At 47.7% G+C, this 15,953-nt stretch overlaps 6 protein-coding genes across 6 annotated transcripts; 4 read left to right on the top strand and 2 right to left on the bottom strand.

Moving 5' to 3' along the window:
• Nucleotides 1-783: 783 nt before the first annotated feature.
• On the top strand, nucleotides 784-1,991 carry ABOM_004994 (isoflavone reductase family protein; the record flags this gene model as incomplete). Its single annotated transcript, XM_022532123.1, has 3 exons — nucleotides 784-867; nucleotides 920-1,219; nucleotides 1,341-1,991. 3 exons carry the CDS (start codon nucleotides 784-786, stop codon nucleotides 1,989-1,991), a joined length of 1,035 nt encoding a protein of 344 aa, XP_022390544.1.
• A 3,637-nt stretch (nucleotides 1,992-5,628) lies between these two features.
• On the bottom strand, nucleotides 5,629-5,964 carry ABOM_004993 (uncharacterized protein; the record flags this gene model as incomplete). Its single annotated transcript, XM_022532122.1, has 1 exon — nucleotides 5,629-5,964. The coding sequence occupies one exon, from the start codon at nucleotides 5,962-5,964 to the stop codon at nucleotides 5,629-5,631; it is 336 nt and encodes a 111-aa protein (XP_022390548.1).
• A 1,611-nt stretch (nucleotides 5,965-7,575) lies between these two features.
• ABOM_004992 (uncharacterized protein) lies at nucleotides 7,576-8,190 on the top strand (the record flags this gene model as incomplete). The annotated part of the gene is made up of 1 exon (XM_022532121.1): nucleotides 7,576-8,190. One exon carries the CDS (start codon nucleotides 7,576-7,578, stop codon nucleotides 8,188-8,190), a length of 615 nt encoding a protein of 204 aa, XP_022390549.1.
• Nucleotides 8,191-9,990: 1,800 nt separating this feature from the next.
• ABOM_004991 (vitamin H transporter) lies at nucleotides 9,991-11,661 on the top strand (the record flags this gene model as incomplete). The annotated part of the gene is made up of 5 exons (XM_022532120.1): nucleotides 9,991-10,175; nucleotides 10,238-10,354; nucleotides 10,427-10,985; nucleotides 11,054-11,464; nucleotides 11,521-11,661. The coding sequence occupies 5 exons, from the start codon at nucleotides 9,991-9,993 to the stop codon at nucleotides 11,659-11,661; spliced, it is 1,413 nt and encodes a 470-aa protein (XP_022390546.1).
• Nucleotides 11,662-12,470: 809 nt separating this feature from the next.
• ABOM_004990 (Zn(II)2Cys6 transcription factor) lies at nucleotides 12,471-14,355 on the bottom strand (the record flags this gene model as incomplete). Its single annotated transcript, XM_022532119.1, has 3 exons — nucleotides 12,471-14,123; nucleotides 14,186-14,222; nucleotides 14,282-14,355. 3 exons carry the CDS (start codon nucleotides 14,353-14,355, stop codon nucleotides 12,471-12,473), a joined length of 1,764 nt encoding a protein of 587 aa, XP_022390547.1.
• Nucleotides 14,356-14,922: 567 nt separating this feature from the next.
• Nucleotides 14,923-15,798, top strand: ABOM_004989 (short-chain dehydrogenase; the record flags this gene model as incomplete). Its single annotated transcript, XM_022532118.1, has 1 exon — nucleotides 14,923-15,798. The coding sequence occupies one exon, from the start codon at nucleotides 14,923-14,925 to the stop codon at nucleotides 15,796-15,798; it is 876 nt and encodes a 291-aa protein (XP_022390591.1).
• Between the last annotated feature and the right edge of the window lie 155 nt (nucleotides 15,799-15,953).

The raw sequence follows: 15,953 nt of genomic DNA, 5'->3' as shown, positions 1-15,953 counted from the left end.
AAACACGGTACTATTTCTACTGCGCAGTACTGCGTACTGTACCGTGTAGCCAGTATTTACCGGCTGGGTTGTAAATGAATTACTTAATTTAGGGTTATGTTGTGGGCTGTTTTACTGTGATATCTTCATACGGCATGCTTGACTTTGTTGTCGCTGAGTGTGTTATCGATGAGAGAAGATGGCTGAATGTAATGGCTGTATATATTCTCGATTAATGGAAATAATCATTCGATTTTGACCTGATATGCTGGCCATGTAGTATGAAACACATCGTTGAACTCGACAATTGACCATCGACTCACCGAATCGATAAGTGCCAGTGTCTGCCTTGACCTGTGGCTAGTATTGGTTTATGTCAAGCTCTGCGTACCCTTATCAAACCCCTTGTGTTCTAAATGGAGTTTCTTCCGTCTCTTCATATCTCTATGCGGACAACCGGCCCACTTCAATTGCGCGATTCGACTAGTAACTTCAGATTTAAACTACACAGATCTCGGTAGAGGTATTCCGTAGCTCGGGAACTGTACATCCGCCATCCGAATGGTTCTTTCGTTCGGATCGAGCACCAAACTGTATCCGGAGTATATCATGTATCATCATCAATTTATTGGATTTGTTATCTGCTTACCAAAACAGATATTCGACTGACAAATGCATCTTGATATCAAAATGGCGATGATAAAAAGGGCTGGCTATCCAGTCGTCATGGGAGCAATAATAAACAAATCCAGTTGATCGAAATATCCAAGTCAATACAACACTCCGTATTAACATCTGTCCAATATGTCCCAACACGTGCTTCTCCTCGGTGCCACCGGCCAGACCGGCAATTCCATTCTTAATGGGCTCCTTGAGCATGGCGGATATGTATGTAAAACTATCAGTCAAGTCGGTCCATATCGATTGCTACCGCTAACAGCGTTTCGTTCTTCAGGAAGTCGCTGCGTTGGTTCGCCCTTTGTCAGCTGAAACCCCGAAGGTGAAGGCCGTGGCCGAACGAGGTGTGAAGATCATCTCTGCCGATATCACCGGTCCGGTGGATGAGTTAGCCAGCATCCTCCGTGACTTCGATGTTGTGATCAGTGCCATCGATGCCTTGAGCATGCATGTTCAGGAGAACCTAGTCACCGCTGCAAAGCAGGCCGGCGTGAAGCGGTTCATACCGTGTGCATTCATCACTGTCTGTCCACCGGGTGGCGTGTTTCGTCTGAGAGATGAGGTATTTATATCTATTGAATGCATTTTGTGCATCGGAATTGCCCGGCAGCAATAAAAGACGGCTTTTTATGTGTCACTCAACGACATAGACTGCAAGGAAGTCGCTAACAGAGATACCACAGAAAGAAGCGATATACCAGCATATCCGCAAGCTCCACCTCCCATACACTATCATCGACGTCGGATATTGGCACCAGATCTCCTTTCCAACTGTCCCATCCGGACGTGTAGACTACGCCTCCATGTATGCGCCCAATACGACCATCCATGCAGGCGGCACCACCCCAAACCTCCTCACCGACCTCCGTGACATAGGCCCCTTCGTCGCGCGCATTATCGCCGACCCCCGCACCCTCAATCAATCAGTCTACACATGGTCCGACGTGCTGACTGAGATCGAAATTTTCGACATGATGGAGGAGGTGAGCGGCGAAAAGATAGACCGCACCTACATGTCCGTGGAGACAATTGAGACGGCCATTGTGACCTTCAAAGAGACTCTTGAGAAGGAACCAGAAAACATACCCACCCGTCTTGCACTGACCATGTTTCAGTATTTCTTCAGTAAAGCTATCCGGGGTGATAACCAGCCAAAGTATGCGAAGTACCTGGGTTACTTGGATGCTAGGGAGTTGTATCCCGATTTTGAACCGAGGAGCTTCAGGAGCTTTTTGAAGGAAGCCCTCGATGGCAAGGCGGAGAAGGTGTATAAGGACAATGAGGGTGTTGAACAGTTGAAGAAATGGTTTTTTGAGTCGGGGTTGCCCCTTTAGCTCCAGGTTAGATTTCTAGTTGGTGGTGGTGCTTTGAAGTACTACTATGGACTCGCAAATCTATGGTGTGTCTTGATGGATATCATAATATGTATGATAGCAGCTAGCTAGTATTGCCAAGTGAGTAAATGGGCCTTTTTATATTAAGGGACGTTGAGAAACCAATTTTATGCTTATTCTTGTTTTAAAGCAGAGTCATTCTAGCTCGAAAGAGTTTTCCCTTCCTTTCTGAAGGTGCCTCACGGAATAATAGTTTGTGTATGCTCATAGAAAAGGACATCATTCGAAGGCTGAGTCTTATGGGCCGCTGGGGTTGTACAAGAGGTATGCGTTCCTTGTCTCGGGCATTTTAAACCCCCTCTCTATCCCACAGCGGACAATGACTTTCCCTTCCCATCCATCTGACCTCTCATGCCAGTAATGAGGAAGATATCTCCATCAAATCAGTTACTACAACAAAGAAGCCGAGTTGTCTACTATCCTTTAACAGCAGCTGCAGCTGGATCGGGGTTACTGTGGCTCCTATCCTGAACCTTGCAACCCCGCAACTTGACGGTTTCAGCTTGTCCTCTGGTGACATCGTACGAAGCATTGCTATCCTTACCATTGTGAGCAACTGAGTCAGCGACTGACCTGTTTCTATAGCTAACTATGATCGAAAATAGCCCCTCCTCTGTTGGTTATTTGGTACTGGCTACTCGTTGATTGAATATGGTGGAGACACAAGGGGAAGAATGCCTTCAACTACCTGGGCCACCAAAAAGTGTGATGCGGAGCCACGAACATTTATTTCGCGATCTCGACAAATTGTACGTGACTTTAGCGAATGCCCTGCTGCCAAAAGCCGAAGCGTGTGCCATGGATAACAATGGATTCATCCATCCCGCTCTCCCACATCCGTGATCTAATAACTTGAGAATTGATGATAAAAAGGAAGATCAAAGGCTAGGAAGGCAGGTAGAGGTATTGCGCTAACCCTGGCTGAGGTCATGGGACTCAGCAGCGTCGGTCAGAAGAGCAGAAGAGAAGCAATTCCAACCCTATGGCTACATTGATAACTGTCAGACCGCATTGAAATTATCACATATTATGGATACAGTGTAGGACAAGGAGGCCTTCTGTTATAGCCTTGCCGTCTCTTGCCCTGCAGGAGTCTTTTAAATTTTGACGAGCATGTTCAACTGGTGGTTCATTGAATGATGTACAAAGCACGATGCGTTGTAGGATAACAACACTGTGAGTGTATCCCAGCGCGGACCCAAAGACAGAAAGGACTATGGCATCCGACTTGAATAAGAAATTTGAAAAAGGTTTATGATCGGCTCAGCAATAAAGGTTATGGGTGAGCGCCTCGACTAGAGCTCGGTCCCCTCTCTTCTCCCGCTGCCTTCGAGGGAAGCCTTGTGTAGTTCTGTTCTCCCTCACGTTGCTTCGTACTGGTCTCTTTTTCGTGTTGTTTTGTCGTCCTGTTTCGGTTGGTAGAGTCATTGGTTGTGGTCATTGCCTGCAGATTTGGATGCAGCATCCTCCTATCTTTGCTCCTCTGGCCGGCATTGCTGAGTCTCAGGATTTCGGCTCGGGTTAGCACAATACCTATATCTGCCTTCCTAGTATTTGAATCATCCTTTTGACGACTGTCAGTCATCTTGGATGACGCCCAGCTGTATCTACCGTCAGCCAACCAAATCCCTGTGTCTGATTTGAGCTTGAAACTCCACTCATATACTGAACTTATATTCTGAATCAGTTGCATTTCCAATCTGGCCGGTCAACTTTTAAACAAGTTATCAGATGACACTGTGAATGGCTGTTACAGTTCCGGACAGTGGTACATACAGGGTCACAAGCTTTCACCCAGTCATACATAGTGAAGCTGAGCCTGTTATGATGATATATGACGTGGAAGAAGCCCTCAGTATCTTGTGGAGTGTTCCAAGTCTTGAGAGGCAACCCAGAGTCATGAGACAAAACTCCCTTAGTGAATGGGTATCTCCACGAATGTGACCGGCACCCTTTGCCTTATGATGTTCTCTAGACACATCATCCTAGTGATGTTGTATAAGCCCCGCGGATACAGGTGATAAGCACTGGTAGTCAATACTTGCTTTCTAGTAGACCTGCGATGTCGTGGCCATTGACCGAACTGTGGTCTCTATAGCTATTGAACCAGGGAATACAAAACTCCTGTAAGTTGAGATCGAAAGCGCCGGGATATACCTGCTTCTCTTCCATTTCCAGCAGTTGACCCGAAATACTAACTGTTTCTCTTTGTTTCAGGTGATATTATTCTGGTATAGTCTGTAATCAATGGGTAAGTCCCAAAATGCTCGAGTCGAAAATAGCGGTACAATGCTATTGTCTTTCTATCTTCTAGCAGCTGAATAGAATATTTGACAATTCTTTTTGTTCACCATTCAAGCCAGGTATATATAGGAATGGGGAATTGTAAGACTGTCACTGCAGCGTCCTGGCCATGTCCAAAGGCGTAGCGGCCCTTCCAGCGTTGGCGTAATAGTTCTAGCGTGCAAGTTATTCTTTATGATGTAGCCACATGGCTCCTAAATCTTATCAATTTCAAAGCTCCCTAATCTACAGAGTTCCATACAGCCCTTCCGTAACAACATCGCAAAGCCATCGCTACAGCTGTATTCACTCTCTTCTCGAGCCTCCCCACAGAGCTCCGCCACCAAATATGGCGATACGCTCTACCCGACACAGTTAAACAACCATTATACCTCTACAAACAGGACTGCTGGAAGCCTCAACGCTGGGCAGAAGGCGACTGAGGCTACAGCTATGTTGATGACGATCTTAACGTACATCACGAATTGCGCACCGATTTATTGGACCCTATATAAGTTGAGGTGCCGCTCCTCTTTGTCAGCTCTGAAGCCGGTGATATTGCCTTAGCCTGGATGCAAGGGCAAGGTCTCAAGATATACTTCTACGAAGATGGACAAACTCCTATTGTGATACGCCTATTTGACCCAGAACATGATACACTATACATCTCGTTTGATTCTTGGAGAGACTTTTCCTACGGACCTGTCGACCTGTAATTTTCACCGGGTCGCTACAGCGGAGATCATAGCTATTTCATCTTAGACGTTAAACGCATCGCCGTGCCTGGAGTATTATTTCTGGACTATGCATGCATACCCGATACTTGGCTCTTGTACTACGGTCTCAAAAAGGTATTCATCATTCCCACAGCGCAGTAAGATATACAGCCTGAGGAGAATGACGTAAAAGTACAACGTCGGTTGGAGCTTCAGGACACACTGGGACCCATGTTATTTTAGAATAAGGACCGTGGATGCTTTGGGTGGGAGGATAGTGCAGATGCCGGCGACAATACCCTGAAAATGGTGATAGAGTGGCCCTGTGATGGGCTAGACAAGCGGTTTCAAAATAAAGAAAAAAGATTTGAGGTCCGGGCTGCCTTTGTCGTTAGAAAATGAACAGAGATTCTATGCAGACAATAATCGAAACATAGCTTGCCTTGCGGCTAGAAGGATCCATGATCCAGTTGAAATTTTTGAAACACAAGACGTACAGGAATCCTCCCCATCTTTATATTCCAGCAGTTTCGATCAGATAAATTAGAGCCTGTGGCCCACTCGTCTCCTTCAATTTATTACATACGATCTTCAATCCCATGTGGGGTTTCGAGGTCAGGCACGCCAGCCATTGCCAACCCACGCATACCTTCCTCGTAGACTCTATAAGCCTTCCAGAGCTTCCTCATCGTCTCAACACTGACACGTCGTCCCTGTCTGTGAGTCCCAGTATAAGCCGTGAAATAGGCCCCAGTACCGTCTGCAGATACGGCATAACGGACGTCGTCGAATTCAGTCCCGTCGGGAATATAGGCCGCGAGACGCATATCGTAGACAATGAGAAAGTATCCCATGTTCGCATCGAACCCGAAATGGACATCGATGTCGCCCTGTTCTTTCATCCAGGTGACCATGCTTTTGATATTAGCAGTGTCTGAATAGACTTAGTGTCATGCTTACTTGGATACGAGATCGTTGAAATCGAAGAACTGGGGGATTGTGGGGTCGGATCCGGTTGTTCAGGCCTTGTAAAGTAACTGAAATTTGATCAGCAACAGGGTCATAGTAGAGGGGATCAATCAAACGGTGGAAACCAGTCTTTAGAGTTCCAAAAGCAATGCGATAGACGACAATATGCACCTACTTCTTCCGAGATTCCAGGGTATCGCTGTCGTTGCTGTGACTAAGAGATTTAGCAACACACTGAGAATGAATTTCGTGATGTGTCCAGGAAGTCGAGATGTGAGGATTACGGTGTTATTAGATACAACTTAAGGATGGGGCAGAAGTGAATTGCATGGTGTATTCACTGCATGTCTGGTACTATCAGGATGTCTACCTTAGGCATCAACTATCACGATATACTCATTTTTTTTTGCTAGTAGGAGCAAGCACATGTACCTACAATCTGCATTAAACAGTACATTGAGTTGACTCTTCCGCCCTGTCATACATGACCCTTGGTTCGAAGCAAGTCTCTCCTGCAGTTTTCACATACAATCCTCATTTGTCGAATGCTTGAACCCTGAATATCATACCAATTTCGGCTTGTTTAGGCTCCCCTTCATCTCCCTCTTTCCCAGCATGGCTCGTGTGCAGTACCTCAAAACTTAGCTCACATGCCTTATCACAGTCTTTGGAATCAAAATTTTCCTCGCCGCCGTTGTCATCTTCACAAATCATAATGAATTTCACAGAACCACGGCACAACTCATAACGATTGTGGGCATCGTGATTGTCTTGAAGCGCCTGGGAGGATATTATACTACCTAATATTAGCGATATAAGTCTCCTGTCTTGAGGGCTAGTGTTCTTACCTGGAGTTGCAATGGTCGGTGATGGTGTACGTTTTGTGGGTGAGCTTAGTTCTCATTAGCTTGTGTATGTAAGAGGCCCGGGTTTTGTTTGAAAGAGTTTCTGTAGAACGACCGATCCATTGGGTAATGGTAGGGTTATATAGTGCTAAGAGAAACATTCTGAGCGACTATCTGTCCGGTATATTGTCGTCAAAGCGGCGACTACCTAGGTGTAAGCATTCTAGTATGTCCATAGACAAGCCTCGAACCAAGTGGCCATAGAATTAAGAGGTGTGCCTTGTTGACTGTATCGATATACTGCGCTAGCTATATGTTAGATATCGGAAGTTATCCAAATGCCTGTGTCAAATGCCCTTTGTCTTTGTCTATATGGAATCAGGGATGGGACTTTACCAAATTAATCATTGTTGGTCTGTTTCGCGTTATACCATTTCTGCGCTTTCTTCCATAAGCTCTCATGGTAGCCTCCAGTTCTATATTTATACCTTTTTGTTTCGAACCCCCACGTTCTTTGGTACAATGACAGGCAACCGGATATCATCAAAGGAGGCTCTTTAATCATCTATTACTACTACTGTCAAGCCTGATTTGTTTCAGCTGCAGGTAGCCGCTTCCAGGTAAATTCATCCAGCCTTCTCCCTCCCCCTCGGATTTGAATAATATCAGCTGTTCGCACACCACAACTACTATATCAAATACCATATCATCATGGAAACTCCCACCCATGCTCTCTCAGTCAACATCTACGGCCGCGGCGATGCCACACTCGGCGACGGCCCGTCACACATAGGCATCGCTGTTTACGAGGTCGGAGCCCGCACCTGCGAAATACACCACATCCGCAACCCCAACGATACAGACTTCATCTACGACCCGCGCACCCAACCACTACAGGACGACTCCGTACTACGCGGCCGATGCGAACTCACTGCATTTAGATCTGTCGAACAAAAGGACCACGCAGCACGCCTCCTGTCAAACTTTGGCCGGAACGACACCAACATCCCTGAATTCGGGGTTGGCAATTGCCAAGATTGGGTAGCGAAGGCCATTCAGATGTTAGAAAAAGCAGGCGTAGTGCCATCCGGAGAAGGGCAATTCTGGGATGACATGATCAATTTAAGTACCGAGGCTATGCAGGATCGGTGTGTACGGAGTGGGAGGACGTGGATTCCAGGCCCGGAACAGGTGTTCGAGGGCGAAGCTGATGCTCGGTTTGTAGATAAGGGTGATGTAAAGCCTGTGGGGAAGCTGATGCAGAATCCTGCGTTGAGGGAACGGATGTTGGCGCTTGCGGGGGGATTCCTGTTAGTGATTCTGTGAGTGTGGATAAAGGGTTGTCTGGGGAGAGGTCTTTTTATGTGTCGAGTCCTTTCTTTAGCCGTACGCGTGAGGTCCCTGGATGTGATGGTGAGAGTGCGTCTTCTTCTGCTGATGCTGCTGAGGAGAGCAACCCTTCCGCGGATTGAGTTATGTGAGGTTATAGATAGTTACGTGAAGTTCTGATTGCTTGTAAAATGTTTCATCTGATTAGAGATGCGTTTATCGTGGAGAAGTTTCTATTCTTGGAAAGTCAAACTAGCGATACAGCTGTCTGGTATAATACAATTTTTCAGGAATAGAGGAATACAAATATACGAAATCTTCAGCAAAACAGTCAGTATCTCTCCTTAACTAGAACTATACCCATATTATCCAGTAAGGTGGATAATAGACACAATATTTAATTGACCATTTGTATTTTTCATGAATATCATATCTCGATGATGTGGATATCATATAACCTGTAAATTGGTACGGGGAACCCGCAAAACCCGACCCAAAACCAACTCTAATAAACTGTATACAAATATAGACTGGTTCAAGAAAGCCCCTCATCCTGTAGAATCTCCTGTGTAGTTCTATGTGGTTAGCTTCATGTTTACAAACCACTTGAAGAATATGAAAATACACCAAGTGTATTTTCCTCTTATGATATTTTGCATCAGATATTTGAATGACTAGCACGGGACAAAACGTCGTCATACCGCAATGCATTTGTCTAGTCGAATTAATCACGTTCATGTCAGTGACCACATCCTCCAGGCAACAACGAGCCCTCTTATTCAAAAACACTCCAACCCTCCCTCTTCTTTCTCATTTCCCCCACTCAGCATCACCACCTGCTACCAAGTATCTAAACTTCATACCTCAAAATCACGTGTGACGCTTCAAAATGTGCCGGTTGACTATGAAATTGGATTGTGAGGAATTTGTCATCGAGGTGGGAAGTCCACCCTCCCTGACGTTGAGGCTTACTGAGGATTCCCACAAGGAGTGCCTGAAAAGCCTCTTGACTAGTGAGGATTCAGCCCTTGCAGTGGACTTAGAAGATATTCCTTTTTAGGGCTGTATCCCGTACAACAAGAGCAAGATACGCGACATCCTCGCTGCAGTTTTGCCATGTACAAATCCTACATATCATGCGTCACTATTAGAAGAGTCGAGCAATTAGCCAGATGGGCCAATTGAGGCTGAATTCATCTACCCCAGCATACTGGAATGCCTGAAGACGTCTGAGTCACCGGTCGTCGGTACCGAAGCATATCATAGGTATGTTTATCCTCTCAAATATTCTTGGGGTGGCAGCTGATCCGGCAGAGAATGAAAGGAACGTTGCATAAACCTTCCTGAGATATGGTGCTTATGGAATCAGCTCCTGCGACTTCGGCTGGGTTGAAGACGGTAAATACTACCCCGCCATTTAGGTCGGAGAAAATATTCATATCTGACAGGACATGCCCATCACTGAAAACTACTGTGTCTTCGTCATATCAAAAATGTACCGGGAGGCATGATTGGCGCTGGCGAAAGGCTCCACTGGGCCTCGATGCGATGCCCCCCAACACGATAATTGCATAAGGTTGCCCAGACTGTGGAGAAGTTGTGGAGGTGGATAAAGTGAATCCGGAGCATGGCGGGTGGACTGATGAGCTAAATGGCGAAATTGCTCTTAGTCCAAAAACCCTAGCTTGATATATCTTGGGTAGGTAGGTGAAACATAAACACCCCGTGAGGAGGTCAATGTCCAAACTACCATCTTATTCCTCACTCCACTAATCCCAGCTCTCCCAACAAGCCATTATGGACCTAGCAGATGCTGAGGGCCAACTGAAGGATATCTCCTCTCATGAGATTGAGAATGTGAATATTACTGAGGCAGTATCGTTTACTTCCGAGGAAGAGAAGGCATTGGTGAGGAAGATTGACCTCACCCTCCTGCCTACCATCTGGATCATGTACCTCCTGTCCTACCTTGATAGAACCAAGTAAGTGGGGTCTTAAAGCTAGAGCCTGTATACTTTTTAGGGGCTAATGCGTTTGTGTACAGTATCGGTAATGCAAAGATCTCTGGTATGGAGGTAGATCTCAGCTTGACGTCCAACCAATACTCGATCGCTTTGGTAGTCTTCTTCATCGGATATGTGGTTTTTGAGGTACCTAGCAAGTATGGCAGTCCCATCATCAGTACTCAGCCCTCAGTCTCACATCATGATCACTAATTGCCCTCTCTCTACAGCCTTGCCCTGGGCAAATCCCGGCCTTCTATTTTCCTCCCGTCAATTATGATCATCTGGGGCGCATTGACTTGTGTGATGGCTGTTGTCAAAAGTTTCACACACCTGGTGGTCCTTAGAGTCATTCTTGGATGTGTCGAGGCTGGCTTTGCTCCCGGTGTGCTACTTGTCCTCTCATCATGGTACAAACAAACCGAACAATCGAAGAGATTCGGCGTTTTCATCTCGGCGGCCGTTCTATCGGGTGCCTTTGGTGGCCTGATCGCTGCCGGCATTGTTGATGGTCTTGAGGGGGTTCATGGTATTCGTGGTTGGCGGTGGCTATTCATTATTGAAGGTGCAGCCACTGTCGGTTTCGCTATTATTTCTCTCTTCATCCTTCCTGACTTCCCCGCGACATCGCGACATTTCTCTGAGCGCGAGAAGCAGGTCGCCGTGGCACGCCTGGCCACTGAGAATGTCACCGCCACCACTGAGGATAGTGAGCATCTGAGTAGCCTGGACGCTTGTAAAGTGGCTTGCCAAAACTGGCGGACCTGGGCGTTCATCATCGGGTACATGGTTCGTGGACCCTCCTTTCCTGGCTCTCATATTTAACCTCCAATGACTGACCATGCTATCCTCCACAGGTCATCGTCGGTTCAAGTACCCTAACCTACTTCTACCCAACCCTTGTAGAGGGGCTTTTCGGAGACGCATCCACCAAGAAGGTCAACTTATTGACTGTCCCAATTTACGGCGTAGCATTCATTGCCACCGGTATCACATCCTACTACAGCGATAAAGTTCCCACATGGCGCGGCTTAATCATTGCTAGCTGGCTAACAGTCTCCCTGATATGTTCAATTATCGTCTGTTCTATATACAACTTCACCGCTCGATACATTCTCCTGGTTTTCATGGCAGCAGGCCTTTGGGCCACAAATGGAGGCACACTAGCCTACGCCTCCTCTGCCTTTGCCGGGATGCACCCGCAAGCCCGAGGTGTTGCTTTGGCCATGGTGAATGCACTGGGTAATCTGGCACAAATATATGGATCGGTACGTATCTCGCTAGCCTCGTTACCCCTACAAGGCTAATCCAAGGCTTGCAACAGTATCTTTTCCCGGAAGATGATAGTCCTAAGTATATTATGGGGTTTGCTGTTATTTCCGCGATGCTGGCTGTGGGCGTGGTTGTCTTTTTGTTCTTGCATATCTGGTTCCGGCGCCGTCTGCAGGATGGTCTCATTCAGTGATGATACGCTGGTGTGTTGATTGTTGACTGTTGAATGGTGGAAGGAGATATGGATCGTACATATATATGAGTCTCTTGTATAATGACAGCGGGAGTTGCTAAGACCGAGCGAGACACTAAACACAGGGGCCAGGTGTAGATGATGGTCAAGGTGTCGCAAAGTAAGTCCAGTAATCAGGCTCTAACTAATTGGTTGATTAGACGAGAATCTTGCTACATCCCAGCCCGAAATAGATACAATGTTGCACATAGAGAAGTATGGCTTTGAGAATATAGGCCCCAAACCCCGTAAGGGATCTGAAAAGAGGTCAAGGCTTCTTGGGTGAAGCGGGTTGATGAGTAGTATTTTCTCCCAAATCGGTGGCTATCACTTTCTACTCACTACCTGTAGTCAGATTATATGGCTCACAGGAAGTTGGTTCGCAGACAAGCCCCCATCTTTGCTATTGGCATAACCGCGAAAACAAAGGCCTGCACGTTCTTTGCCAGCCTGTTGTGCGGCCTCGAGACTGGTGGCGTAAGATATAGGCACTGAGTGTAGAGATTCCAGGTCGGGAGGTCTTCAGAGCTTTTCAAATGGGTTTGGGCGGTGCATTTGTGCCTAGCCTATGTCCGGTCTATGCAACCGAATAACAACAGCTCCATGTTGCAATTGTCATCTCATCAGGCTACTGAAAGCATCCTTTGAGTACTCAAGCTCAAGCTCTTTTCTGAGGGAGATTAGGGGCCAACGGACCCTGCGCTGACATGAGTCAAGAAGGTCCAAAAGCGCGAGTCGTTCGTGTGGAGTGTGTACACACATTCCCGCTATCAAATATTAGCATTATACGATAAAGGGAGGTTCCAGGTTATCCTACCCCCAAATAAACAGTTTAACGAGGTCATGTTCGCTGCCTCATCGTTTTCATCGACAGATCTTGCAATTCCACAAATTGTGCTCACAGAAACTGCCAGCATATGCTGTGTTGAGCGATAGTCATCAATGCCGCCGGTGGATGGACGGTGCAAGATGACGAGGATCAGGGCGAGACTATAGATTTGCAGAGCCGCGGCGTATGACGGTGGATGCACCCAAATCGGCGGAAAGATTTCACTACTGGATACGGAAGGCAGAGGGCTGTATTCTGGCGGTAATACTTCACGCCATTCTTGGAGCAAAGAGAGCAGCTCATTTCCCCGGTCCACGCGGCGCTCTAGACCTGAAGCTTCCTCTTCTTCTTTCGATGCATAGTTGATACACTGGGAAAGCAGGTACAAGGCACGAGTTGCGAGCTCTGACATCATGAGCGTGGACACTGGCTTTCTAGGTTTCCAGAAACTAAAGACTCGACGTCGTCTTCTGATGGCAGCCCAGATATCCTGTTGAAGCCAAGCCCACCAGACGGCTGATCGGAGCCCTCCTGATTCTCCGTTGTTGCCCTGGAGTTGTTGCCTCCAGGATATACCTTTTAGATGTCTTTCCCAATTCTGATTCGAGCCGTCAATCATTTCGTAGGTGCTGATGAGGATGGCGGTCACAATCAGATCTAAGCTCCGCGCATGGGATGGGTACTGCATTGCCTTGTTCAGATAATCAAGGGCCTCTGAGTAATATTTAGCCGCAAGATTGCGGTCCATTGTATCTTTCCCACGCCTCGGAATTTCATCCTTTTTAGCTGATGTACGGACAACATGATCTTTCTCAGCTTTTCCAAGTGAGAGATGTCGCGCAGAAAGAGCCAGTAATGCTTTTATTAAACCGACATTCTGAAGCGCTATGTGCGAAACCGCTGTTGCAAAATGCATTTCTGGGTCATAAAAATCCAGCAACTTGCTTGAGACGCGCACAAAATGCTGGAAAATATGATGCTCTACGTCCGAAAGAGGAATTGGGTACCTTGAGGTCCATGATGAGGGCGCCTTGGTCGCAACGGACGAAGTGCCGGGTGATTGTGGCACAACTCGCTGTCCAATTTCCGGACTGAAGGCCGTAGCATGAAAGCTCTCCTGGTCTCTTAATGTGTGAGGGCGCAGGTTGGAGCTATTCTGCGAGTCCTCTCCAGTCTCGATCCGATTGCGAGATACCTGCGACGGCGACAGCAGAAACCCACCATCAGGATTGTTGACATCCTTTGCCAAAGGCTGTAACCATCGTAAGGGTGTACTTCTTGCTTGTGTGCCTGATGATGATACATAGCTATCGGACGGTTTGGGAGTGGGGATTACCACATTCTCGTCCGTGCCGGCATGATGTGCCTCCACGGAAGAGCTATTTTGGCGAATAGACTGTTGACCTTGGTGGCGAGAGTCCACCACGACCTGCAGGGATCTAGTGCTAGAGTTGCTGCCGCTGTTATGGTCTCCACTAACTTTGTCTGGCGGGGACTCGGACGCTCCTGGATGGGCAGTAACGTCACGGCGATGCGAATGCGCGTAGACACAGGGACGCCGTCCCTTTGCACAGGGACCGCATTGAGGATGGACCTGGTCGAGTCAGACATATATCCCTGGCAGATCAATTTTTTTATACATGCAAGGGCACATACTTCATCGCACTTGACGTGACGGCGTTTACAGATAAGGCTAGGGCTACGTGAGATGCCCGAAATAGTCAAGTATTCGGGGAAGGCAAAGATACTAACCAACCAGTCGTAGCGCGAAGACCGCGTCCTCGGGACTTGCGTTTCTGCCAGATTATTCCCTCTAACTTGATCATGACGTGCAAATAGGGAAGAATGATCCAGTCGAGGTCGTGGAGTGAAGTGTGGGGAAAGTAATAATGTTGAAGGCCGAAAGTGGTGAGGCAGAAATTCAGGGGCCATGCCGAACGCAGGAAAATACGTGACACTCTGCCCGTATACCTTTTGCTATGTAAGTTCAATAGACATAGGGACATCTACGTGAAAGGTCTGTGGTCAATTATGCTCTAGCAGGGTCCCTACGTGGACTCGATGCGAGGTACCATTTAATCTGACCCACCCGTTAGTGCAGGCCCCAAATCATCTTGGCACCCTTGGTCAGTTGCAGTATTTCCAAAGCGAACAAGGGGCCTAGGTAGCAGTCCTCGAAGATGCGAGTGCAGGCATCTTTGGACTGCCCCATTCGTCAATAGAACTGCACGGTTCCAGTCTATCGAAGCACTGCTATATGCATCTAAGCGGCATCGGAGTCGTCTGGCGGTATAGAAGACCATGGCAGACTTAAAAGGTAGCCCTTCCAGCCCAAGGACTTCACAATCCTTTCAACCTTTATAATCCTTGCAGTACACAAAAGATCCTCAATAATGCCCCCAGAAATGCTCGACGCCGCCAATACTAACGGCAACGGCAGTGTCGGGACCCCAGCCCAAGAGACCTCTGATGTGTCACCCACCTTCCTTGACACCCAGCCAGGTCCAGATCATGACTGGAGAATTACTTTGAAGGACAAGGTCATCGCCATCACCGGTGCCAACAGGGGCATTGGTCTGGCCATTGCAGAGGTCTGTTTAGCCAACGAGGCTGCCGCCGTCTTCAGCCTGGACGTATTCGAACCTGGCGAGGAGTTCGCCGCCCTGCAGAAGGCCAACACGAAGCGCTTAAGCTACGTCCATTGCGACGTCACATCTGAGGAGAGCGTCAACTCCGCTATCGATTCTGTCATCTCCGCACGAGGAGCTATCCACGGCTTCATCGCCAACGCCGGCATGACAAAGCACCAGCCGGCGTTCGACTTCAGCCGCGCCCAGCTGGACCAACTGTTCAATCTCAACGTGTTTGGCGCCTACTTCTGCGCTACTACTGTGGCCCGCCGGTTCATCGATCTGGGAATCAAGGGTTCCATAGTCTTCACGGCTTCCATGACATCCTATCGCCCCAACCGCGCAGCGCCCTCGGCTCCCTATGGAGCTACCAAGGGTGCCGTGCGGAATATGACCCATACGCTGGCCATGGAGTGGGCCAAGCATGGCATTCGCGTCAACTCAATCTCGCCGGGCTTTATAAAGACCGCTATGACCTACTTTGTGGATCAAGCACCGGACTGGGACCTCAAAATGCAATACTATGGTGGCATGCGAGATTGGCCGACCCCAAGGAGCTCGGCGGGGCTTATGTGTACCTGCTCTCTGATGGTGCTTCATACACGACCGGTATCGATATTCCGATTGCTGGTATTGTAGGAGCGTGGTAGGGGGTGAATTCATGATAACGATGGAAGATATCCACTGATGATGCGGACAAGGTGATTCAAGAGCTCAACTGAAATAATACTGATTTTCTTTTCTTGTATCTACTATCAGTACATAGAACGCCCGTGGTAGAACGGCCTTTGCTT

The sequence above is a fragment of the Aspergillus bombycis genome (genome assembly GCF_001792695.1).
Source record: "Aspergillus bombycis strain NRRL26010 chromosome Unknown contig00028, whole genome shotgun sequence".
Classification (NCBI taxonomy): domain Eukaryota; kingdom Fungi; phylum Ascomycota; class Eurotiomycetes; order Eurotiales; family Aspergillaceae; genus Aspergillus; species Aspergillus bombycis.
The sequence above is the reverse complement of the archived record's forward strand: the minus strand, read 5'-3'. Positions and strand labels throughout refer to the sequence as shown.